Source organism: Labeo rohita, chromosome 25 (genome assembly GCF_022985175.1).
Source record: "Labeo rohita strain BAU-BD-2019 chromosome 25, IGBB_LRoh.1.0, whole genome shotgun sequence".
NCBI classification, from domain to species: Eukaryota; Metazoa; Chordata; class Actinopteri; order Cypriniformes; family Cyprinidae; genus Labeo; species Labeo rohita.
In genome coordinates, this window is record NC_066893.1 from 7,504,720 (window position 1) to 7,531,640 (window position 26,921).

The window sequence follows — 26,921 nt, forward strand, 5'->3', positions numbered from 1 at the left end:
TGAAGGTCTGGGAACTTTGTCTGCTTTGAATGGTCAAGACCTGCCCAAAAGGCCATTTGACTGACAGGTAAAGCAACCAATCAAGTTTCGTTTTGTGGCGCGTCATGTTTAGGGGCGTGGAAATGCAACTATACAACAATAACACAACAATAACAGACCGTTGTGTGTAAAACTCTTGGACATATTTTAAAGATTGTATGCCATGAAATTTAAGTATTTCACGTACTTCTGAAAATCCAGAGTTTAGTTGGTACTTATGAGCACTCATTGTCACAGTTGTAAACACGACAGCTTTCTTCTTTGATGAGGGAGTTTGCGGTCACGCCAAGTGGACATTAGCCAGTGTTCCGTATGTGTGACGTCTGAGGCTGAGACTACTATAAGGTTGCAACATCTTAAATTTAATTACTATTTATTTTTAAATACAATAATCAACACACAACATTTAAAAAAGACGTGTGCAAACATGCAGTTTTTACATTAACTTATAAATTATAAAATTTCTATTGCGTATATTTAAAATAAAATGTCTTTTTTTAATTGGGCTAGTTAAATTAATTTTCAGACTACCAAAATCTGAGAAGTACCTCCCCGGCTACTAGGGATTTTAAAATTTTACGATCCCTGCCACATCTAAGACTGTCAAAACGACATTTATTATAAAAGTCCCACACCGGAAAATTTTCAGTACAAATTCGTGAACTGTTAACTCCTAGTCATGAGTGTTCCGAAACATTTAGAAATTTCAACGGTTTGCCCTTGGGGGGCAATCTCTGTGAACCCATGAATCATGCGAGTTTATTGAGATCACCCCCAGTGGCGAACCACTGAACCAGCGTCTATGGATTTTTACCTGATCAGTTTTATTGATTTGTAGACATTTTTAATTAGACGTTTATGTAAATAAAAGGATGAGTAGTAGTTAATAGTCTCTTCCTGACTTGTTTAGATGAGCTCTCTATAAAACAAACAAAACAAGCTGTGCAATTCAGTCATAATTATTTAAAAAAAACCACATACTATACAGACACTTTATATTTAATGGTATTTTAATTAATTGCAGTTAAATTCAAGAAAACATTTGCATTGGGTTTGTAAAAGCTGTTTTTTAGCATGTTTTGGCATGAGTTTTTGTTGCATTTACACAGTTTTGACCAGCAGGTGTCACCAGTGTGTGGTGTTTTGAGCAAATCAAAATGAGTCATGTTGCGAAACAATTGGTTCAATTGATTCAAAGCTTCAAAAAGGTTCTTTTCACCCATCACTAGTGTCACCAAGCTGTAGAATATGTAACAGCAGGGGCTTTGGGCATGTGATCAAAACTACAAGTCTTATTGGTTGGGCAGCTTTTTTCACAGTGTGATGTTTTTCACAGGAAAAGATGTTTTGTGAAACACAAGGTTAGCACAAGCGTGAATAGGATTTGAGAGCTATAGCTGACGGCAGGATTACTGCAAATAACAACTTCAAATTTCAATCTGTTCCTCAATTCACATGCTCGAGAACTACTTTTATGGTACATTTGTCATTGACACTAGTCACTGTCTACTTTTGTTGTATGAAAAAGAGAAGCTTGTGCCTTTGATTTTGTGCTTCCCAAAATGAAAACACTACTACTGATTTGCCTGGGAGTGACCTGAGGTGAACCGAACGAAATGACTATCCATTTTTTTTTCTGACTGGATATGATCAAAGACCAGGCAAGCTTTACCAGAAGCTAGAAACTGATTTGTTACATGCAGTACCTCTCAAGTAGTTCTTGAGCTTCTCTATGAGGTTCTTGGTGTCAATCTTTTCCTTCTCATATTTGGTCTTAGTCTGGTTCATTTTATTCATCAGGTCCTCAGCTTGATCTTTGATTGAATTAGTCATTTTTGAGGTGCTCATGAGCTGTAAGTAGAAAAGAAAACAGAACAAGGCTTAACTTTTACATGTAAAAGATAAAATTATAGTAAAGCTGTTGTGGCTTCTGAAAAATGACCCCAATATAGACACTTTGAATCACAAAGCAATATCTGCTATAAAGTATATGCATTAAAATGATAAAGTAGAAAGGTACTGGTATGTTTTTAACATGCCTTAGCATCAGCTTCCTTGAGTTTATTGCGCAGATCAGTTATGTTCTTCTCAGTCATATCTGCCAGTTTGAAGGCTTCGAGGCTGATGGGTAAACTCCCTGTACAGGCCGGCCCCCCACATTTCCCACATGAAGCTCCACCACATTTTGCCTTCTCACATTCTGCATCGCCTGGAGCCCCACAGACCTACGACAGAAAGATTTGTCACTGCAATGCACATATATTCCTTCTTCCAACTGCAAAAACCTAGCTTTACTGTTCATTCACCTTTTCGTTGAGGTTGGCAACACTCAGAGCTTTTACTTTCCTCTCCAGCTTATCCATTTCTCCTATGCGACACTTTGCAAGTTCCAGTGTAGCATTCTCTCTTGTCTTCCTGGAGGCTTCTTGGACCTTTTTAGCTGCTTCCACTTTCTTCTCACTGTCAGTGAATTCGTCATAGAGCTTTTTGATCTTATTCAAAATATCTAGAAATGACACACAATAGTTGCATAGTAGCTCAATATTATAATGATATTGTTCACAAATGACTGTGATTCTGCAACTTTTTGTGTTGGTAATCATTGAGATAAACACTTTTCATTTACAAACCATTAATAGCTTTTGAGTCTGTCACTGGAATCTCGTTTGTCTTCTCCCTGAGATTCTTCAACAGTCTATTGAACTCAAGATGGATATTGTCGATGTCAGTGTTGAGCAGTACAGTTGGATCAATAATGATTATGTTTGGGTCAATAGTCTCCGTTTCATTCCTGAGGAGTGAGTAGAAAGAAATTAAATTATAAGATAAAATTTCAAAGGAGAAGTCCACTTCCAGAACAAAAATTTACAGATAATGTGCTCACCCCCTTGTCATCCAAGATGTTCATGTCTTTCGTTCTTCAGTTGTAAAGAAATTATTCTGAGGAAAGCATTTCAGGATTTTTCTCCATATAGTGGACTTCTATGGTCCCCCGAGTTTGAACTTCTAAAATATAGTTTAAATGCGACTTCAAACGATCCCAAATGCAGTTGTAAACAATCTTAGCTGAGGAAGAAGGGTCTTATCTAGCTATTGCAAATGCTCATCTTGTTTTGCTCTTCCAGAGCTCTGTGTATTCTGGTTCAAGACAGTTAGGGTACGTCGAAAACTCCAATCGTATTTTCTCTTTCAACTTCAAAAATCATTTCAAAATCATCCTACATCGCTGCAGAAGTAACAACTTCCAAAATGCAGTTTAAATGCAACTTCAAATGATCCCAAATGTGGCTGTAAACAATCCCAGCCGAGGAAGAAGCATCTTATCTAGCGAAACAATTGGTTATTTAAAAAAAAAAAAATACAATTTATATACTTTATTAACCTCAGATGCTCTTCTTCTCTCTCTGCGATGTGCTTGAGTAGTCTGTGCATCTCTGGTTCAAAACAGTTAGTGTAGGTCGAAAAAATCCCATCTCATTTTCTCCCTCAACTTCAAAAATCATTTAAAAATCATCCTACATCGCTGCAGATGTACCGACCCAGTGTTTGCAGAGTGAATGTGCAAAGAAGATCAAACACCCTTAACAAAAAAGGTAAAACAACGATGTAGGAATTTGAAGATGAGATGGGAGTTTTTCGACATACCCTAACTGTCGTGAACAAGGAAAAACAGAGTTCAGGCAGAGCAAGACAAGATGAGCGTTCGAGGTTAAAAAGTATATAAATTGTATTTTTTTTTTTAAATAACCGATTGTTTTGCTAGATAAGACCGTTCTTCCTTGTCTGGGATCATTTAAAGCCGCATTTGGGATCATTTGAAGCTGCATTTAAACTGCATTTTGGAAGTTCAAACTTGGGGCACCATAGAAGTCCATTATATGGAGAAAAATTCTGAAATGTTTTCCTCAAAAAACAGTTTGTTTATGACTGAAGAAAGAAAGATTTAAACATCTTGGATGGACAAGGGGGTGAGTACATAATCTGTACGTTTTTGTTCTGGAAGTGGACTTCTTCTTTAAGAATATATTTGAAAAGAATTAATAGATTTGGAATAAAAATGAGCATTGTGTGATTAACCCAGAAATATTGTAGTATATCAATTAAATTGTGTAAAATTATATTACCTAATACGTGCCAAGAGCTCCTTTAGCTTCTCAAGCTCATCCTTGGCGGTCAAGTTAGCCAGACTCTGCAGCTTCTCCAACAAAGTCTTTAAGTGTTGTAGTTCTGATATAGGCCGATCGTCTTCAGGACACGGCATCATAGTTTCTGTCCTCTCAATAGCTAGTCTAACATCTGAGACAATTTTCTGCCAGAGGTGGTAGCAGTCATGGCAGGGTTCACAGGCAGGAAAGTTTGTTTCATGGCCCGGGGCGCAGTCGTCACAGAAAAGGCCCGTCACCCCTGGCTTACACAAACACTCACCAGTGTAAGGGTCACAAGCTGGATAAATGGTGCCCTCCAAGTTACAGTCACAAGCTAAATAAAAAAAATTAGATCATTTTATTTTAGTCAGCAGACAGTGACTTGGAAGGGAATGAGACACTGCGTTTATCAATAGCTTACACATGCACTGTATATCGGGGTTTCCAAAGTGATTCGGCCCACACTCGTCACATTTTCTGCCTCCATACTCTGGCTGGCACAAACACTGGCCTGTGATCTGGAAGGACATAAAGTGAAAGTGTGAACTCCAAAAAACATGATGAGACACCTCTTCTTAAGAGAATTTGTTGTATGAATGATTATGTAAACACAAGATACTAACCTTGTCACAGATGTAGTTGAGAGCATGTTCTGGGTCACAGTTACAGAGCTGGCACCCAGATTCTCCATCCAGGTTCCAGTATCCATCCTCACACTCATTACAGAGGGTTCCCTTGACACCTGTGCGACACGGGCACTGGCCAGTTTCCTGGTCACAGAAGCAGGGACTTCCAGCTGGACACTTTGTGTCATCTGTGCCCCTCCGGTCACAAGAGCACTCTAAAAATACATTAAAAACAAGACATATGTTGTTTATGAAGACACTGTTCACAAGGGCAAATAAAAACATAATGAAGGCAAATAAAAACTCTATTCATATAAGTTTCTTCTTTTTGACCTTCTAATGTTTCATCAAAGTGTCATACTGGATCTACAGTGAAAATGACAGACTTCTATCTGGTGACATAAGCTAGTCATTTAATCCACTTAAACCTCATCTCTTCCCAATCAACTGCATGCTTACATTCATTATTGAATGCAACACCCACAGCTCAACCTAAGCCAACCAATTAACAACCAAAAGATTGCCCGCCATACAAGTCCAATTTTTTCGATAATCACTTGGACTCTGTTTGATTATGACTTTAATATTAAACTTTATTCTGGGCCACATTAAAGGAGAAGTCCACTTCCAGAACAACAATTTACAGATAATGTACTCACTCCCTTGTCATCCAAGATGTTCATGTCTTTTTTTATTCAGTCATAAAGAAATTATGTTTTATAAGGAAAAGATTTCAGGATTTTTCTCCATATAATGGACTGATATGGTGCCCCGGGTTTGAACTTCCAAAATATAGTTTAAATGCGGCTTCAAACGATCCCAGATGCGGCTGTAAATGATCCCAGCCGAGGAAGAAGGGTCTTATTTAGTGAAACGATCGGTTATTTTCATAAAAATAATACAATTTATATACTTTTTAATGTCAAACACTCATCTTGTCTTGCTCTTCCCAACCTTTGTTTTTTTTCCGGGTCATGATAATTAGGGTACGTCGAAAAACTCCCATCTCATGTTCTCCCTCAACTTCAAAATTGCCCTATATCGCTGTTTTACCTTTTTTGTTAAGGGTGTTTGATCTTCTTTGCATGTTCACTTTACAAAGACTGGGTCGGTACTTCTGCAGCGATGTAGGACGATTTTGAAATGATTTTTGAAGTTGAGAGAGAAAATACAATTGGAGTTTTTCGACATACCCTAACTGTCTTGAACCAGAATACACAAGTTCAGGGAGAGCAAAACAAGATGAGCATTTGCCATTAATGAAAATAACCGATCATTTCGCTAGATAAGACCCTTCTTCCTCAGCTGAGATTGTTTACAACCGCATTTGGGATCGTTTGAAGCCGCATTTAAAGTATATTTTGGAAGTTCAAACTCGGAGCACCATAGCAGTCCATTATATGGAGAAAAATCCTGAAATGTTTAACTCAAAATACACAATTTCTTTATGACTGAAAAAAGAAAGACATGAACATCTTGGATTACAAGGGGGTGAGTACATTATCTGTAAATTGTTGTTCTGGAAGTGGAGTTCTCCTTTAACAGTTTTCTCTTAGTTTTCTGTAGTTATCTTTCGATTTTCTTAGTTCTAGGAACTAGCCAGCAGGGTGGTTCTTAGAGAACCAGTTTCCCTTCAGGCCGTTTTTCTGGTTGCATCTTTATTCACGACATACACAAACATCAACAACCAGTGAATCGAGGGCACAGAGATTGGAGCTGTTTTTGCTGTTTGTCTTGGGTTTTGTGATAACGGAGATGGAATTTGAAAGCACAGTTTACGTGACTGAAAGAGCATGAAAATCTGACTAAGGGCCAGGTTGTCAAAACAGCAAATTAGTGCAAGAGCGCAATTCAAAAACAGCGCTGATGGGAGAGGAAATTTCTGCATGCTTTTTGGTACATGGGTACTCTGGGTTCGGGCCAAAATTCAGAGCTTCGAGCCTTCCCCTCAGACAGCACGCTGAATTCGCATAAACTTCTATTGCATAAATCTATTCATTATATGTAAGTGTGAATTCGTGAAACAAGTAAAATTCTCCTTGGTTGATATTTGGGCCACATTAACTATATTAGAGAAAAAAATATCCTTTTAAACCTGTACCTTTGCAGTCTTGAGCGAAAGCATTGCCATAGTATCCACGTTTGCAGCTCTGACAGCGCGGCCCCTCTGTGTTGTGTAAGCAGCGCAAACATTCACCAGTTACAGCATCGCATGCCTCACCATCACGAGGATCGATGTTATTGTTGCAACAACATTCTTCACATCGGCTGTCTGGCAACCTTAGGTCACCATAATAACCAGGAGCACAGGAGTCACAGTGTAGGCCTGCAAGAACAAGGGTAATATTTATAATAGGTGTGATTTTTTTAGGTGTATTGTATCTTTACGTCTCTTACTGTGTGTTGCATCAAAGAGGTAACTGGAAGACTCTTTGATGGCCTGTGTAAGAAGTAGTGAACAAGTACCTGTATGTCCAGGCAGACATTCACAGTATGGAGCTCCAGAGTATGGATCCTTATTGCAGGAAATGGCAAAGAAACGCCCACTTCCATTCGCATCTGGACATAAGCATGGCTCACATGGCTGCCCTGAGACAGGGTCACCAACATAACCATCCTTACACCTAGAACAGAAAATGATCTTAATTCCAGGAATTCATTTACTTTGCTTAAACCTCGCAATTTCACTATTTGATCTCTTGCCTTTCACAGTGGAGTCCCATGGAGTGTTCCCTGCAGTCCAAACAGTTTCCAGTTACGGGGTCACAGATGTCAGCCAACCCGTTGCATTGGCAACGTCTGCACAGGGGAAACCCGTAGTAACCAGGATAACATTTATCACATTGACGACCAGTTACTCCTTCCCGACATGAGCACTGACCAGTTGTCTGGTCACACAGCTCAGCGGTAGAGCCGGACGGATCACAGTTACATTCTAGAGGGGGTCAGTGACAAATAATATGTCCAAGATAAAGAATTTATTTTACACCAATGTTCTAAAAATATTCAGAATATGAGAATAGGGCTTACGCGAGCAGCCATTGGGTCCAAGCCCATATGTCAGAGAAGCACAGGAATCACAGCAACGGCCAATAACGTTGGGTTTGCATTGACACTGTCCACCGAATTTACTGCAAGATGAGCCATACGCTCCAACACGATGACAGCTGCAAGCTGTTTGATTAACACAGATACACAAAGTATTCAGACCAATGGCAATGGAGCAATGGAATTAAATCCATGTGTATACACCGATCAGGCATAACATTATGACCACCTTCCTAATATTGTGTTAGTCCCCCTTTTGCTATCAAAACTGCCCTGAGGCATGGACTCCACTAGACCTCTGAAGGGGTACTGTGCTATCTGGCACCAAGATGTTAGTAGCAGATCCTTTAAATCCTGTAAGTTGCAAGGTGGGGCCTCGATGGATCTGATTTGTTCGTTCAGCACATCCCACAGATGCTCGATTGGATTGAGATATGGGGAATTTGGAGGCCAAGTCAACACCTCAACCTCATTGTGCTTCTCAAACCATTCCTGAACCATTTTTGCTTTGTGGCAGGGTGCATTATCCTGCTGAAAGAGGCTACAGCCGCCAGGGAATACCGTTTCCATAAAAGGATGTACATGGTCTGCAACAAAGGTTAGGTAGGGGGTATGTGTCGAACTAACATCCACAAGGATGACAGGGTGCAAAAAGACTGGCCAACCTCTGGTTCATAGCGGACAACTACATAGTAGTCATGAGTAGCTGGTATATTGCTGACATTAAATCCATTAAGTCCAGCCCCATCCCAGCAGAACATTGCCCAAAGCATCACACTGCCTGTGCCGGCTTGCCTTCTTCCCATAGTGCATCCTGGTGCCATGTGTTCCCCAGGTAAGCAATGCACATGCAACCCGGAAAAGAAAACATGATTCATTAGACCAGGCCACCTTCTTCCATTGTTCTGTGGTCCAGTTCTGATGCTCATGTGCCCACTGTTGGCACTTTTGGGCATGGACAAGGGTCAGCATACTACAATGCACTGTGTATTCTGACACCTTTCCATCAGAAACAACATTAACTTCTTGAGGAATTTGAGCTACAGTAGCTCATTAGTTGCATCGGACCACAGAAGCCAGCCTTCGTTCCCCACATGCATCAATAAGGCTTTGCCGCCCATGACCCTGTCGCCGGTTCACCACTGTTCCTTCCTTAAACCACTTTTGATAGATACTGACCACTGACCACGGGAACATCCTACAAGAGCTGCAGTTTTGAAGATGCTCTGACCCAGTCGTCAGCCATCACAATTTGGCCCTTGTCAAGCTTGTTCAAATCTTTACGCTTGCACATTTTTCCTGCTTGTAACACATCAACTTTGAGGACAAAGGCCCTGTCCCAAATGGAACACTTCACGTGCACTTGCGGTCTTGCGGACTTCCAAGGGGTGCCGCATGCGCATTTCCGTTAAGTCCACAAGACCACAGGATGTCCTATTCGTCATTTTAGCATTCAGCAGAGTGCTCGTGAGCTCCCCCTTTGCAACCATTATGCACCCTCAATATGCACTTCTGCCAAGCCTGCACTGGTGCGAGCTTCTACCCGACAGTCAAAGTGACATTACGTGCGGACATTAAGTGCGGACTAAGAGGAAGACCGCGAGGGTTTAGGGCAGTGGTTTTCAATCCTGGTCCTGGGGACCCACTGCCCTGTACATTTTGTGTGTCTTCCTTATTTAACACACCTGATTCAGATCATCAGCTCGTTAGGAGAGATATCCATGTACTGAACTGAGTGTGTCAGATAAGGGAGACATACAAAATGTGCAGAGCAGTGGGTCCTCAGGAGCATGATTGAAAACCACTGGTTTAGGGTGCCATTTGGGACAGGGCCAAAATGTTCACTTGCTGCCTACTATATCCCACCCACTAACAGGTGCTGTGATGAAGAGATAATCAGTGTTATTCACTTCACCTGTCAGTGGTCATAATGTTATCCCTGATCTGTGTATATGTCATTTAAATTTAGATGATACTCACACAGTGCACCGTTGTGAATGAAAGCTGACATACTTCCAATAAGCTTTTCACATACTTCAGGAAGGATGTGCTGTCCTGCCTGTGCGCCCAACTCAATACAGCTGTATTGCTGTAACTGTGCTAGATATGACTGCGAGCAGAAGTTTGACAGGGTGTCCACTTTGGGAATGAGGCCCAGCTATGGAAAGTGAATATGGGTAAATAAATACACTAAACAAAAGGTAGCTAATTTTCAATTTCATCTTTCCTTGTAAAAAGATGATGGTTGAAATCTTACAGAGTCAATCAAGATGTATGAGCTGGTCTGAGGGTCGGCACTGGGATTCTTTCTAAAAGTGACATCCAGATGGTATTTATTACCATCACTGAGGCATACTGGAAGATCCAGAGTGGCTGTCCTGTATGTGAAGAGTTAAAATGTAGTTAGATGAGGTTAATGGGGTCCAAAACAAAATTTGACCCTACATTTTTCACTTTTTCTATTCTGCAGAGAAAAGATGATCTTACATGTTTGGAAGAGCATGAGCATAAGTAAACAATGCCAGAATTTTCAACTTTTCTCCTTTACTAAATTAGCACACGGTGAAAAGCTGTTAAATGCAAAATATACCCTACAGAAATCTCACCTTCCAGAGCCTGGAAGAGTAAACATTTTGTCAGACGGGTCATATGGACAATGTCTATCTCTTGATCCAAATGATACAACATTCACGATAGCTGTCCAATCATCGGTGGACTGCAAAGACAACATTTAGAATACATAAATGTGAAGTCGACCAAAACATTTCAAACAAACATTCACATTCAAATATTGAATGAAAAGACTGGCCAACCTCTGGTTCATAGCGGACAACTACATAGTAGTCAAGAGTAGCTGGTATATTGCTGACATTAAACCTAAGTCCAGCCCCATCCTGAACTCGCACAAAACCCGGTCCAGTCCAAGTGATGGGTTGATTTGGTGCATGCTGTCGCAGGATGATCTGAAGAGGTGAGCCTGGTTCAAAGGGGATTGTCCTCTGCACAGAATCAACCAAGACAATATAAATAGCAATATAACTTGGACAGGATGTTTATGTAACAGTTCAAGCTTTACCTGGCCTTGTCTTCGTCTTCGAGTTCTTCGTTTCTCACGTTTGACCACCACAACCCTGCCATTACTGATCTTGAAGTCATAACCCCTCTGTCTGTAGTAGTGCTCACAGATGGGTAGTGTGACATGGGGGTTGTATGGGGTTGGAGATGGCTTCACCACTGGGGGTTCGGTTTGTTTATAAGGTACTGGGGAGGGTTTCGAAACAAAGGGACAGAGAGGGAGCTTGGTTGGTCGTACAGGTATCTGTTCTAGGGGGTACACCAATGGAGGGGCTTGTATAAATGGAGAGATTTCCACCTGTGGAAGCAAAATGATGGTCATGAGTGTCTCTTCATTCTTATGAATTATTAAGAATATAATGTAGTGCAATCATATCAGGACAGTCCCAGTTTCTCACCAGAGGTGCTGCATGTTCAGCCTCATAGATATAGAAATCAAGTGGAGCCAGGAAATATCCAGGGGCCGGCTCACTACATTTGTGGCCTACCATGTTAGGCCTGCATTCACATTGGCCATCCACTGAGGAACATCTGTGTGAATATGCACATACAGACTTGTAAACAATTAATCAGTGGTTTGCTCTAGAAAAGAAACTGTAGTATCATACTTAGTTCTCAATGCGCCTCCAATGTCACAGTCGCAGGGTAAGCAGCCATAGACTGTGTTTCCCAGACCCCAGTAACCTGGCTGGAAAATTGGACAACATAGTAGAATATTAACATTTCCAATCATAAATGACTATTTAAAGGGTTAGTTCATCTAAAAATGTCAATCTGGACCACAAAACCAGTCGTAAGTAGCACAGGTATATTTGTTGCAATAGCAAAAAATATGGGTCAAATATGGTTGATTTTTCTTTTATGCCAAAAATCATTAAGATATTAAGTAAAGATCATGTTTCATGAACATATTTTGTAAATTTCCTACTGTAAATATATCACAACCTTAATTTTTGATTAGTAATATGCATTGCTAAGAAATTCATTTGGACAACTTTAAAGGCGATTTTCTCAATATTTTGATTTTTTTTGCTCGCTCAGATTCCAGATTTTCAAATAGTTGTATCCTGGCCAAATATTGTCCTGTCCTAACAAACCAAACATCAATGTTCATCATAGCTTATTTATTCAGCTTTTAGGTGATGTATAAATCTCATTTTCAAAACATAGACCCTTATGACTGGTTTTGTGGTCCGCTGTCACAAATGAAAATTCTGTCATTAGTTACTCAGCTTCATGCCGTTTCAAACCTGTAAGACCTTCGTTCATCTTTGGAACGCAAATTAGATATTTTTGATGAAATCTGAGAGCTTTCTGACCCTGCATAGACAGCAATGCAACTACCACGTTCAAGGCCCAGAAAGGTAGTAAAGACACTGTTAAAATAGTTAATGTTACATTAGTGGTTCAACCTTAATTCTATGAAGCTACGAGAATACTTTTTGTATGCAAAGACAAAAACAAAAATAATGACTTTATTTAACAATTCCATGGTATTCTTGTGAAAGTGCGTCAAGCACTGACACGGAAGAGAGGAAATTGTTGAATAAAGTTGATATGTTTGCTTTCTTTGCACACCAAAAGTATTCTTATAGCGTCATAACACTATGGTTGAACCACTGAAAGGTTGTAACGTCCTTACTACCTTTCTGGGCCTTGAACGTGTCAGTTGCATTGCTGTCTATGCAGGGTCAGAAAGCTCTCGGATTTCATCAAAAATATCTTAATTTGCACTCTGAAGATGAACGAAGGTCTTACAGGTTTGGAACGACACAAAGTAATTAATGACAGAAATTAATTTTTAGGTAAACTGTTTCATGAAGTTTATATACTGTGGTCTAATCTCACCAGACACTGGTCACACTGTGGGCCAAAAGCAAATGGCTCGCAGATGCATGTTCCCGTTGTCTGATCACAAGGGTTGCCAGTGCTTATAGTTCCCATAAAATTACACCTACACACTGAACATGTATAAGAGAAGAAGCATTAGATAAAATTTTTTTAAGCAGATGCATACCTTCTGCAAATAGGTCAAAGCAAAAACATTTAGATATTCAAACTCACTTTCAAACATTATTGAGTATGTAATGCACCAGTTGAGTCCCATTCTGTGGGCAAATAAATACTTACACTGACAGCCATTAGGATCATCCCAGCTGAACCCGTAGAACCCAAACTTGCAGCGGTCACAACGCTCTCCTTCAACGTTTTGTTTACATACGCACTGGCCAGACACTGGATCGCACAGACCACGGTCCACTGAGCCATCAGGATTGCATTCGCAAGCTGGATAGGAAACATCAGAATCTCTCTGCACTCTCTTTATCTCTCTGCACTGGCTATCAGTTGCAGCATCAAGTTAATGACATTAATTCTTGCTTACAGATCAACCACAGGCCCCACACCCTCCTACACTCTAAAAATGCTGGGTTATTTTAATAACCCAAATGCTGGGATCAGCCCGTTGGGTCATTTTATTGAGTTATTTTTAATATTTTTAACCAGGTGCTGGGTAGTTTTTCTGTAACTTCTTAACTTACCGGGTCATTTTTTTAATGCTGGGTTGAGCCTGTCTCTAAAATTCTACTTTTAAATGTTACATTTTTATGTCTAAAATGCTTGTTAAAGGAGTTTAAATGTATGTAATATTATAAACTATGCTGTATTCGCCCAAATAAATTCAATTTGTCTTGTATTTTGTCCATGTGTTCTTGTATAATAAATGTTCATCTTTTGATTATTGCTGTTGCCTCTAGTAATTCTGTGTTTTTTCAGTTGCAGTTCATTTTAAACCAGCAATTTAATAATTTTTAAACAATAGTTGACTTATATAAAACAACCCAGCATGTTTGGTAAAAGAGTTAACCCAACCAGCTGGCTCAAAATAACCCAGCATGTCTTCTGACCAATATTTACCCAGCGCCGGGTTGCCAAATGACTCAAGTTGGGTTGTTTTTAACCCAGCATTTTTTAGAGTGTACTTGCTCTTACAAGTTTACATCCACTCCAAAACCCTGAGGTTGGTGGGTAAGCAACACCTTGTGATACCATCGCAGAGAGACAAAGTCACTTTCCGGTGGAATGATCTTCCCACCTTCATCTTTAATGCTTATATTGAAGAGACAGCTGGAAACTCATCTCTTCTGGGACTACTTAACTGCATCTTGAAAAGTTATTTACTTTGTTATTTGGCTCTTTATGATTAATCACTTGTATTGCTCATTTGTAAATCACTTTGGATAAAAGCATTTGCTAAATGAATAAATGTAAATAAAAAAAAAACATCTAAGTACCCTTTCCACCGAACCTAATGGAATGATTATTTTAGAGGACAACAATAAAAATATACAGCAGAATGATTTCTTAGTACGTCTAGAGAATTTTATTATTCACCAGGTCACTCACGTATACAAGCATTGGGGTCGTCCACAGAGCGTTGAGGGTCCTGGTAGTAATATGGCCCACACAGCTCACACTGGGATCCAACACGGTTGTTCCTGCAGTCATCACACACACCACCACTAACCCCACCAGTGGCCAGATAGCGTGCTAAGTCAAAGTGACACTTCTCCGAATGACCATGACAGTTACACCCTAAAACATTAAAGGAAGAGTTACATATGGGCTTCAAATGTTGCTCCAAACCCGTAAGACCTTTGTTCATCTTCGGAACTCAAATTAAGATATTTTTGATGAAATCCGAGAGATTTCTGACTTTGCATAAACAGCAATGCAACTGACACATTCAAGGCCCAGAAAGGTAGTAAGGACATTGTTAAAATAGTCCATGTGGTTCAACCTGAATTTTATTACGCTACGAATATACTTTTATGAAACCACAACTGACGCAGAAGAGAAGAAATTGTCGAATAAAGTTATTGTTTTTGTTTTCTTTGGGCACAAAAAGTTTCTCGTAGCTTCATAAAATACAGTTGAACCACTAATGTCCCATGGAGTATATTAACAATGCCCTTACTACCTTTCTGGGCCTTGAACGTAGTAGTTGCGTTACTGTCTTTCCAGGGTCAGAACGCTCTCAGATTTCATCAAAAATATTTTAATTTGTGTTCCAAAGATGAACAAAGGTTCTCCATGTTTGATACGACATGAGAGTGAGTAATTAATGACAGATTTTTCATTTTTGTGTAAACTATCAACGGTCTGGCTAAGTGCCGCATACTTCTGCAAACATCCGAGTCTGTTTTTCCAGCTGGCCTCCAGGGGGCATCATGGTAGAAGTCTTGACAGCGCTCACAGTTGTACCCTGCGGTGTTGTGTTGGCAAACACATCTACCATGCACCTTGAGCAAAGACAGAAGAAGTGAAAATCAAAGGATCATAAAAAAGACAATTATTATAAAGCATGCATAATTTCTTTAAACTAAGCTACTAATTTAAGAATAAAAGCAGTCTCATATAAAAGCAGAGCAAGACCTTTTTTCACTACAGTGAAGCCTGACAGGTAGTGATTATTGATAACTGCCCTATAAAGGTTAAATACATTTATACTTATTTTTTTAGAAATGGTGTCAGCAAAAAAGAATGTGACTATACTATATTAATTTTGTGTTGGAAGCTCTGGAAGTTCATCAAAAATATCTTAATTTCTGTTCTGAAGATGAACGAAGATCTTACTGACTTGGAACGACACAAGGGTTATTAACTAATGACAGAATTTTTCATTTTTGGGAGAACTATTCTTTTAAGATCTCTTCTGAAAGCGTAAATAAGACACTTATGAGTCTATCCGTGCTCAGGAGAAATGTAATGTCTCCATTAATCTCCATTTAATTTCAATGCTGTCTCGGAAAAGCAGTTCAGATTTTAATGGGTCTCAAATGTGATTTTCGTTCTTGCAGGAGTATGCTCACCATGCCAGGCTCACTGAAGGTATCTCCACGTGTGCCGTCCACAGGAATGCACTGACTGGCATGGCCATTGCAGAAACAGCTCCCTCGAACCACCATCTCATAGAGGGCATAATAGTATTTATCCTGTGGGTTCCTCCTCCGTCGCGTGAGCAACGTATCGCCCAGCGTGATCAAACGGGTGAGGTTTACTCGCAGGTTCGTCAGGGTGATCAACTCTGAAGTCCATGAGAAGTAAGTCAGAGATTTTATTGGTATTCGCCATGATATAGGCCATCAGTATCAGTACATCACTTAAGATCTGGTTCCTGAAAAAGAAACTTTCCTTCAAAGAATCAGTGGAACTCACTATGACAAGTTTGAACAGCATAAATTATTTTTACAGTGAATTTTTCAAAGCGTCTAGCTCACAGTGAGCTCATCATTTAGTTATCGAGGCCTTTCGCTTGTTGGACATGCCTTTAGGCATCATCCTGGCTTGACATTTTTATTACTGTCGTATTTCTAAAACAAACAAAACATCTTCAAACGAGATATGAACCTTGTACAGTAGGGTCGTATGGATCATGGATGTCAAAACTGGGATCCAGGGCTTTCAACACCACCTGGATGGAAAGCACAGGAAGAATAAACTTGAAATGTAGTTGAAAGTAATTGAAGAGGTTGGATTAATTTGGGATTGCTCTGACTATACCTCTCCATCGGTGGACGGCTCTGTCCCAGAGTAGCGACTGTCGCAGATAAGGTCATCAAGACTATCTGCTGGCCCCTCAGAGATACCGGGGAATGAGTTGGCGCAGTCCTCCGCAAAGTAACGAAAAACCTTCCAGGTTTTCCCGAAGTCTTTTGACCTCTCAACCAACATGGCAGCAGGCCGGAAACTCTGTTTAAGAGTATTTCTTATCAAATAAAATATCAATTAGCTCTGTCATATGGAAAGTGTTGAACATACCTTGAACGTCAATATCAGATGGCTAAACTGAAACATTGATTCCAGATCCAACTGAATGCTGACTTCATGCACACCTGGGATTTTGGAATTAAGTGAAATTAATGCTTAATACCAGTAGTATTTTACGATACATGAAGTTCATGCAAAGATGGAACGCACCATTCTCCGACTGCCACCAACTCATCTTGCGTTCAGGTTGGAAGGTGGTGATGATGTTCTCAATGCGGTGGCTGTTAGAATTATGGTGGAGATTGTAGGGGCTCCTGGAGTCACAGATGAAGCACTTGCGCTCATTCTGAGTTTTGAGATAAGGGCAATAATGTCTTTTAAATGGCAATGTGTAATAACTTTAGTGTGATTAACAAAAAAATTGGTTTTCTACTCCATTAACAGTTTTTAGGCTGGTCAATGACCTGAACCCGAGAACAAGATCAGATTCATTCAGGGGTGCATTTCACAAACAACAACATAACTTTCTGCTTAAAGGAGAAGTTCACTTCCTGAACAAAAATTTACAGGTAATTTACTCACCCCCTTGTCATCCAAGATGTTCATGTCTTTCTTCAGTCGTAAAGAAATTACGTTTCTTGAGGAAAACTTTCCAGAATATTTCCCCATATAGAGGACTTACATGGTGCCTGTGAGTTTGAACTTCCAAAATGCAGTTTTAATGCAGCTTCAATGGGCTCTAAATGATCCCAGCTGAGGAAAAAGGGTCTTATCTAGTAAAATGATCAGTTATTTTAGAAAAAAATGACAATTTATATACTTTTAAACCTTAAATGCTCATCCTGTCTAGCTCTGTGATGCACATGTGAACTCTGTGTAATCCGGGTCAGTACAGTTTGGGTATGTCGAGAAACTCCCATTTTATTTTCTCCATTGCTGCAGAAGTACCAACCCAGTGTTTACAAAGTGAACATGCAAGGAGGGTCAAACACCCTTTACAAAAAAGGTAAAACAGCAATGCAGGGTGATTATGAATTGGATGGAAAATTAAATGGGAGTTTTTCAACATACTCTAACTGTATTGACCCGGATTACACAAATTAGAGTTAGACAAGATGAGTATTTGAGGTTAAAAATTATATAAACTGTAAAAAAAAAATATATATATATATATATATATTTTTTTAGAAAATAACAGCGATCGTTTCGCTAGATAAGACTCTACTTCCACAGCTGAGATCATTTAGAACCCTCTGAATCTGCATTTAAACTGAATTTTGGAAGTTCAAATTCGTGAGCACCATTGAAGTCCACTATATGGAGAAAAATCCTGAAATGTTTTCCTCAAAAAACATCTTGGATGACAAGGGGGTGAGTAGATTATATGTTAATTTTTGTTCTGGAACTTCTCCTTTAAAGGCAGTGTAGGTGATTTGGTTCAAAAACATTTTTGTTATGACGGTTGAAAGTCTTTTCACATCCCGACAGCAATCACTAAAGCTGGGCTCACACTACAGGATTTTTAAAATCCCAAGCAATTATGAAATCTGGTTGCAGTGCACACATAAGGAGAATCTTTGCAGATTATCTTCCCTAAAATCTTAAACATGCACACAAGATTTGAAAATTGTGGCGCATCACACACTACACGATATTATTAAGATTATCATGATGGAGGGAGCGCCTCACGTCTAATGTTTACAATTGTTAGTTAGCGTGCTAGCAGCTTTACGCACTCACCCGGTAGGTTGAAAACAGACGATTTCACTCCAGAGCTTGTTGTTGTGGTATGTTTTCAACATATTATACAAACAGTGTTACTACAAAAACATAAGAAGCAGTTTCCTCCATCTTCACTATCCAATGGACCGTACAGCAGCTGTTTTGCGGTCGCGCATTGGCTGTTGTGAAAGTACTGACGTAATCATAGCTGTGATCATCCCAATTTAAAATCCTATATATCAAACATGTTTGATATGATCGGGGCGGCCTCGATTTGTGTGAGAGCAGATCGGGAGGTGCAAAATTCGATCTGTGAACGTTTCACATTACCAGATAATCCGTGACGAACATCTGGACCGATCGAGGTGCTCAACAAGATTTTTGCTCCGATTCTTGAGAGGGGAAATCAGGGCAAAATCGGGCTAAAAATCCTAGTGTGAGCCCGGCTTAAGTGGTCTAAATCCTGGTCCTGGGGACCCACTGCTCTGCACATTTTGCATGTCTTCCTTATTTAACACACCTGATTCAGATCATCAGCTCATTAGGTGAGAGCTCCATGAAGTCAGGTGGTGGGGTAAGAACTTTTGCTAATAAGCATTTTGAGATCAAATTAATGTCAGATCATAGCTGTAAATAGCAAGCATGGCAATCTCAGGACTACTTTGATAGGTTTTGTTCTCTGTTGTTTTGCTTTATTTCCAGATGTTTGGTTGTTTATTGGTGGAACTAGGGATTAGTCCACTTCCAGAATAAAAATTTCCTGATAATTTACTCAACCCCATGTCATCCAAGATGTGCATGTCTTTCTTTCTTCAGTTGAAAAGAAATTAAGGTTTTTGAGAAAAACATTCCAGGACTTTTCTCCATATAGTGGACTTCAATGAGCTCAAGGTCCAAACTGCAGTTTCAGTGCAGTTTCAGAGGGCTGTACACGATCCCAGCCAAGGAATAAGCATTGAATAAGGAGTCTTGTCTAGCAAAACGATTGGTCATTTTTTACCACAAGTGTTCATCTTGCACTAGCTCAACCTCACGGAGTACTGCCCAAGTGTTTACAAAGCGAAAGTGCAAAGAAAGTCAAACACCCTTTAGAAAAAAAGGTAAAACAAGGACGTCGGATGATTTTGAAGTTGGAGGAGAAAATGAGAAAGAGCTTTTCAAACCAAAGTACACAGACCACGTGTCTTTTCCAACATGATTACATAATGTGCGAGGTCAAGCTAGTGCAAGATGAGCATTTGTGGTTAAAAGTATATAAATATTTATTTTTTTCAGAAAATGACCAATCGTTTCACTAGATAAGACCGTTATTCCTCGACTGGGTTTGTGTAGAGCCTTTTGACTCTGCACTGCAATTTGGACCTTTAACCCACTGATCTCCATTGAAGTCCACTATATGGAGAAAAATCCTGGAATGTCTTCCTCAAAAACCTTCATTTCTTTTCAAAAAAAAAAATCTTTATTCTGAAAGTGAACTAATATAGTTTCTCTGGCCTGAAAACAATGATTTGTTCACAGATTGAGCACTACTTCTCTCATGAACTTGCCAAGAACTTGCCAGATTTTCATTGAATAAGGACTTTTCAGTCTGTTCTTCACACAAAACCAGCGAATGGTTTCAGAAGACTTGGAATATAGTGCACAGAGTCTACTTTTATTGGGTTTACTTTGGAGCTTGACAGCCGCAGTCTTCATTCACTTTTATTATATTGAAAAGACCCACCAGGATGTTTTAAAAAAACACCTTTTGTGTTCCATGCAAGAAAGAGGCTTCTACGGGTTTGGAACAACATGAGGAAATGAACAAATAAAAACGGAATTTCCTGAGTGAATTATTCTTATCCTCAGCAGGGAGTGAGTCGCAGAAGCGCATGCAGTAATGTATTATTCTATGTAATTAGTGTCTCCTGGCACAAATTCACAAGAATTTCCTGAATATAGTGGTGACAGTAAGGGGGGGATATGCGGGGGTACGTCTTCGTTGCGGGCATGTATGGACAAGAGCTGTCCATCACATCAGTAATCTCATTTTAACACCTGAGAAACCATCTTAACCAAATGCATGCAGTGTTTATGCAGCTTCATTTTATTTATACTGTCTGTTATTGGAGGCACCGCTCTTCAGGCCAAAAAAAGTAGTGTAAATATACAAAATGAGTGCTGAACGACACACCCACATACCAGCTTTATCACCTGCATAGACAGCGCCGAGGGTATAGGGAGGGAGGAAAGGGGAATATGGAAACAGGCATAAATTAGTCTTGTGGCAGAGAAGAGGTAATGACCTATACGACAGCTCAGGGAGGCACATCAGAACTTGTCTGTAGTATGTATTACCCAAAGGGTCGGCCAGAGCGCTGTCAATCCTCACTGAAAAAAGAGAAAAAAGCATGCCGTCTCTTTTTAATCTCAGTGTGGGTGCTGAAAAGAGATCACTTTAGGATGGAACTGTATTCTGGGTAGTTTGGATTGGGAAGATGTTATGCAAATATGTCTGAGAAAACTGTATTCGGAGTCCTGAGGGAAATGCTTTTGCTTTAGGGTTCAAGGACTTGGGAATTTACAACCTTGAATTTGTGATCTTTTTTCAAATATTTTTTCCGAGTTTCAAAGTGATGTGTACTACCAAAATCCAGCAAAGTCTTTCCCTGCAAACCATGAGCAGCATTCTGGGAGCAGCTCTTTCATTTCTGGTTTGATACTCTGAAGACATACATATTTTAAACCACAACACTGACATTCGGACCTCTTGAAGTGTTGCGCTTTTGACAACTGACCTCTAGGTGTCCCAGGATGCAATAGTTTTGTGGTCTGTGCAGTCCACAGGTGGAGGAAGCCGTGAGCTGGGCGGCACGACCCACCATGAGGTCACCGAGGTTAGGATAACATGAATTCCCCACACATTCGTCCTGAAGGCGGACTGGAGCAGCTATCACTAAAAATAAAAAAGGTTCAGCTATACCAGGTTTCACATTAGGTAAACTTAAAGTAATAACATTAGCTGCATATTGATGACTCATCCTGTACTCCAAATTGGTCTCTAATCAAATGCTCTCTAGACTAAAAATGCTCCTTCCCCTCAATTAAAGAATGTAAAAGTGAACGTAAGAGTCTTCATTTTCTCACAACATCAGAGCCAATGAGGATGCAGTGGCTTAGTTTTGTTTATGATGTGACAAATACATAAAAAATGGGTAAAGGACAGGGTGAGCAGTAGCTCATTTAAAGAGACATGCACTGAAACGAGTCACTGTGAACAGAGCTGTTTTAGACAAGGTAAAAAGGGTGTTGTTTTGCATGACCACTGAAGAATTTTAACCATAGTATGTTGCAGACATTTCATGAAGACTCTAAAGAATCCTACCAACTGAAAAATAGACATCTGATGACATCCGATTTAACCTGCTAAGGAGACATTGGATGCCAAAGTTGGTATTATTCTTTAGGATCTTCATGAAATATCTGTAACATACTTTGGTTAAAATTCCTCAATGGTAGTGTAAAACACCCTTTTTACACTGTAAAATACAGCTATGTTCACAGCGACCCGTTTCAGTGCATGCCTCTCTTTAAATGCTAATGAGCTCTGCTTACCCCGCCCCTCTTTTTTGTGTATTCAGTGGCGCATTACCATCAAAAACTAAACGAATTTACTGCGTCCTCAGTGGCTTTGATGTCTGGAGAAAATGAAGACTCTTATGTTTACTTCTACATCCAACTACAAAGTACCCGCATTGCTTACGAGACATTGTGGTCGCTATAGCTGCTCGAGCATGGTGAAAATGGCGGACAGCGTACAAATGGCTGAGGGTGGAAATATGCTAATACAGGACAGTCTGTCAGCAGTTGTGGGTGGGGCCTGAGCAGTATGACCTCATATTGCTCAGGCCCAGCCCACGGCTTGATAATTAAGACTGTTTAGGTCAAAAAAAGACGTGAATGGACTTCTTCCTGTTTTGTACATACAACTTATGGAAGCCTGTTTCCAACACTGAAAAAAAAGGTAATTGTGACTTCTTCTCTCACAATTCTGACATTTTTTCTCACATTTATGAGTTTACATCTTGCAATTCTGACTTTTCTCAGAATTGCGTGATTGCAATTGAGTTATAAAGTCAGAATTTCGAGATATAAACTGGCAGTTCTGAGAAATGAAGTTATAATGGTGAGATATAAACTGGTAATTCTGACTTTTTTCACTCAGAATGATACAATTTTGAGTTATAAAGTCAGAATTGCGAGAAAAAAAAAAGTGAGATAAAAACTCACAATTGCGAGAGATAATGTCAGAATGGCAAGACATAAACTGGCAATTCTGACTTTTTTCTCAGAATTGCATAATACAAACTCGCAGTTGCAAGAAATAAAGTCAGAATTGGGACCTTTTATCTCACAATGATACAAACTCACTATTGTGAGTTATAAAAACAGGATTATGAGAAAAAAGGAATTGCGCGATATAAACTCACAATTGTGAGAAATGTCATAATTGCAAGATTTGAACTGTTAATTCTGACTTGTTTCTGAGAATTGCATGACACAAACTTACAATTGTGAGTTATAAACTCAGAATTGTGAGGAAAAAGAATTGTGTGATACAAACTCACAATTGCATGATTCAAACTTGCTATTGCGAGTTATAAAGTCAGAATTGTGAGATTCACAATTGCGAGAAATGATGTCAGAATTGCGAGATATAAACTGGTAATTCTGAGTTTTTTCTAAGAACTGCGTGATAAAAACTCGCTAATGCGAGAAAAAAATTCAGAATTGTGGGATATAAACTCACAATTGCAAGAAATTAAGTCATAATTGTAAGATAAACTGGTATTTTAGACTTTTTTCTCAGAATTGCATAATACAACTGCGAGATATAAACTCAGAATTGTGAGAAAAAAAGATTTGCGGGATATAAACTCGCAATTGCAGGAAATAAAGTCAGAGTTGTGACCTTTTATCTTGCAATTCTGACTTTTTTCTCAGAATTGCATGATACAAACTTGCTATTGCGAGTTATAAAGTCAGAATTTTGAGAAAAAATAATTGTGAGATCTAAACTGGTAATTCAAACTTTTTTCTCAGAATTGCATGATACAAACTTATGATTGCAAGTTATAAAGTCAGAATTGCAAGGAAAAAAAATTGTGAGACAAAAACTTGTAATTGCGAGAAATAACATCAGAAATGCGAGATATAAACTGTTACTTCTGACTTTTTTCTAGGAACTATATGATACAAACTTGCTATTGCGAGTTATAAAGTCACAATTGCAAGATAAAAATTCAGAATTGTGGGATATAAACGTGCAATTGCGAGTCATGAAGTCATAATTGCAAGATATAAACTGGTAATTCTGACTTTTTTCCTCAGAATTACATGATACAAACTCACAATTGTGAGTTAGAAATTCAGAATTGTGAGAAAAAAGAACTGCGAAATATAAACTTACAATTGCAAGAAATAAATACTTTAAATACTCAGAGTTTCATTTATATCTCACAAATTATGAGAAATTAAGTCATAATTATGAGATATAAACTGGTAATTCTGACTTTTTTTCTCAGAATTGCGTGATACAAACTCATAATTGCGAGTTATAAAGTCAGAATTGCAGAATATATAAACTCGCAATTGCAAGAAATAAAGTTAGATTTGCGAGATATAACTGACTAACTTTATAACATCTTGCCGTTGTGAATTTTTAACTTGCAATTGCGATTTTATATCTTGAAATTTTGACGTCATAACTGAGAAAAGGGTCAGAATTGCAAGATAAAAAGTCACAACTTTTTTCATTTTTTATTTAATGGCGGAAACGGGCTTCCATATAAACAAACTTTGTCTATGCCAAAAATTATACGAAGAACATTTTTCTGTGGACTTTAAAAAATGGGTTTGCTTGAGAAAACTTTTTTTTTAAGTTGAACTAGTATCCATGAAAAACAATGATTTTCGGTAACTGAGGCAGCAACAGTGCACTTTTCACTTTTGAGAATGCACAAAAATAATAATGATTCTTAGCTGCTCTGGATCCATTTGCCTGAATCCATTTGTAACGGGCACAGATTTGCAGAAAATTACCGTCGTTTGATTGTCTATGGACAGTCACATATGTATTCCCAATATTTTATTATGTAAGGCACATGTTACACCTCAAATAACAAGGGAATTAATGATTATTTAAATATTCAGCCAGTCTCCAAACTTATTCTCTCAAATGGCCTGAATATGCAGATCATTCACAGCTTATATGGACCGAACTCCCCTGGCGTGACTAAACAGATAAACGCATTCAAAATATAAAGCAACTCTTTTAGTTTTAGCAACATTTTCTCTAAAAGTTTTAGTTAGAATAGTTTAAGAGTGTGATTATAAACACAATAAGGCTCTGAGTAGATATTTGTTCCAGGCATTTAACCAAAACCCATTCAGAACTGAAAAGGCTAACTTGTTTCGGGGTTTCGGCCTACAAAAATGCATCATCCCTGCACTACTTACAAAAACAATTACATAAGAACATAATCTTTTATTTCTCTCTAGAAACTAGACTGCAGTTTGCAGCTTAAAAGTAATTATCGCTTGAATTACTTCACTAATTCTCCAGAATAAAACCAGGGCAAAATTAACACAAGTATGAGCCAGAACAACTACTAAATGTCAAGTGACAGTGATTTGTTCAAACTGGTTTTGCTATGTAAATTAAAGAAATATGTAGAAAAATATACATCTAAAGACAACTTGCATGTTAGAGGATTCATGTGTCAACAAGTGGGGGGAAAAAATTCAATTCAAGGGTGGCAAGTGATCACATGTTTCCCATGATTGGGCTCATGGGGTAATTTCACTGTCAGCTTGCAGCAATGTCAAAGACTCGAGCAGACTTACAGAGGAGCAGGAATGCTGATGTCTTCAATCGGATCAGCATATCTGGACCTGTGGGACAAAAGGGTGCAGGAGGAGAGAGAGAGAAAGGATGGATGGATGAATGAATGGAGGAGGAGGAATGTGATACAAAATCAATGTGAGAAATATGTCAGCCCTTGCTCCAAGGTTTACTACCGCTTTAATTAAAGCAAGGTGTCAAAACGTTTTCCTCATTGAGTATTCTGCAATCAAAATGTCAAGTATGAGCAATCAGATGAACACCTTGAGAACATCTTGACTGCATTTATCAGCACTTTATTTGCACTATTAATCAGAATATATTTGGATATTCTGTACTTTGATTTGTCATTTAGCTGGATATGAATAGAATTTCTTCTAATAAATGTAAAAATATATTTATTTTAATTTATAAATGTTATATTTTTATTCCTGTAGAAAATATATATTTTAATACAACTAAATTATTTGCAACAAAAAAATAGATTACTAAAACAAAATATATATATAAAATAAAAAAATTGCATCATACAGTAAGATTAATACATAAACTAGGTAGTAAAGTTCGCAGACAAACTTTAAGTTGGCTTGAAGAAGTTTGAAGTAGTTTTTAAAAGCTTGAAGCTTGAAGGTTTCCAGTTTGAAGTTTAACTAGTTTGAAGTTTAAAGTAGTTTTAAAGTTAGTTGCTAGGCTACCTGGGGTGGTTGCTAGGGTGTTGTTATGTGGTTGTTAGGGTACTTGGGGTGATTGCTAAGGTGTTGTCATGCAGTTGCTATGGCAACCGGGTGGTTGCTAGGGTGTTGCTATGTGGTTACTAGGTAACTTGGGGTGGTTGCTAGGGTGTTGTTATGCGGTTGCTAGGGTACCCAGGGTGGTTGCTAGGGTGTTGCTATGCAGTTGCTAAGGTACCTGGGGTAGTTTCTAAGGTGTTGCTAGGGTACCTGGGGTCGTTGTACAATGTTGCTATGTGGTTGCCAGGGTACTCAGAGTGGTTGCTAAAGTGTTTCTTTGCAGTTGCTAGGGTACTTGGGGTAGTTGCTAGAGTGTTACTAGCATGTGATTAGTAAGTCACCAGCATGTTGGTAGCATGATTAAAAAGTTAATAGCATGTTGCTAGCATGTTTCTAACATGATTGGCACGTTATTAACATGCTGTTAGCATGATTAGCATGTTACTAGCATGTAAGCATATTTCTAGCATGATTAGCGTATTACTAGCATGATTCTAGCATGATTAGCAAGTTACTAGCTGCATTTTAACATTATTAGCATGTTAATAGCATGTTGCTAGCATGATTAGCAAGTTACTAGCATGATTCTAGCATGATTAACAAATTACTAGTATGTTGCTATCATGTTTCTAACATGATTAGCATGTTACTAGTATGCTGTTAACATTATTAGCATGTTACTGGCATGAATAGCATGTTTCTAGCATGATTAACATATTATTAGTATGTTTTTAACATGTTTTTAGCATGTTACTACTGTGATTCTAGCATGATTAGCATGTTACTAACATGTTGTTAGCATGATTAACAATTTACTAGCATGTTGCTGGCAATTTCTAACATGATTAGCATGTTACTAGTATGGTGTTAGCATGATTAGCAT

At 38.8% G+C, this 26,921-nt stretch overlaps 1 protein-coding gene across 1 annotated transcript in view; it reads right to left on the reverse strand.

Annotated features, from left to right (window-relative positions):
* Positions 1 to 26,921, reverse strand: part of lamb4 (laminin, beta 4) — a 35,847-nt gene that overhangs the window by 4,688 nt on the left and 4,238 nt on the right. Inside the window, exons 3-31 of the mRNA XM_051099045.1 lie at positions 25,310 to 25,357; positions 21,202 to 21,359; positions 16,913 to 17,048; positions 16,754 to 16,827; positions 16,496 to 16,684; positions 16,343 to 16,406; positions 15,805 to 16,019; positions 15,114 to 15,234; positions 14,339 to 14,527; positions 13,064 to 13,219; positions 12,782 to 12,894; positions 11,542 to 11,621; positions 11,332 to 11,464; positions 10,935 to 11,231; positions 10,672 to 10,857; positions 10,465 to 10,574; positions 10,116 to 10,236; positions 9,839 to 10,016; positions 7,841 to 7,984; positions 7,514 to 7,745; positions 7,277 to 7,434; positions 6,912 to 7,136; positions 4,808 to 5,025; positions 4,606 to 4,702; positions 4,164 to 4,518; positions 2,670 to 2,830; positions 2,346 to 2,545; positions 2,079 to 2,264; positions 1,746 to 1,890 (exon numbers count right to left, since the gene is read on the reverse strand). Coding sequence (XP_050955002.1) covers positions 1,746 to 1,890; positions 2,079 to 2,264; positions 2,346 to 2,545; positions 2,670 to 2,830; positions 4,164 to 4,518; positions 4,606 to 4,702; positions 4,808 to 5,025; positions 6,912 to 7,136; positions 7,277 to 7,434; positions 7,514 to 7,745; positions 7,841 to 7,984; positions 9,839 to 10,016; positions 10,116 to 10,236; positions 10,465 to 10,574; positions 10,672 to 10,857; positions 10,935 to 11,231; positions 11,332 to 11,464; positions 11,542 to 11,621; positions 12,782 to 12,894; positions 13,064 to 13,219; positions 14,339 to 14,527; positions 15,114 to 15,234; positions 15,805 to 16,019; positions 16,343 to 16,406; positions 16,496 to 16,684; positions 16,754 to 16,827; positions 16,913 to 17,048; positions 21,202 to 21,359; positions 25,310 to 25,349 — 4,681 coding nt within the window. The 5' untranslated portion in view covers positions 25,350 to 25,357. The remainder of the gene's footprint in view (positions 1 to 1,745; positions 1,891 to 2,078; positions 2,265 to 2,345; positions 2,546 to 2,669; positions 2,831 to 4,163; positions 4,519 to 4,605; positions 4,703 to 4,807; positions 5,026 to 6,911; positions 7,137 to 7,276; positions 7,435 to 7,513; positions 7,746 to 7,840; positions 7,985 to 9,838; positions 10,017 to 10,115; positions 10,237 to 10,464; positions 10,575 to 10,671; positions 10,858 to 10,934; positions 11,232 to 11,331; positions 11,465 to 11,541; positions 11,622 to 12,781; positions 12,895 to 13,063; positions 13,220 to 14,338; positions 14,528 to 15,113; positions 15,235 to 15,804; positions 16,020 to 16,342; positions 16,407 to 16,495; positions 16,685 to 16,753; positions 16,828 to 16,912; positions 17,049 to 21,201; positions 21,360 to 25,309; positions 25,358 to 26,921) is intronic.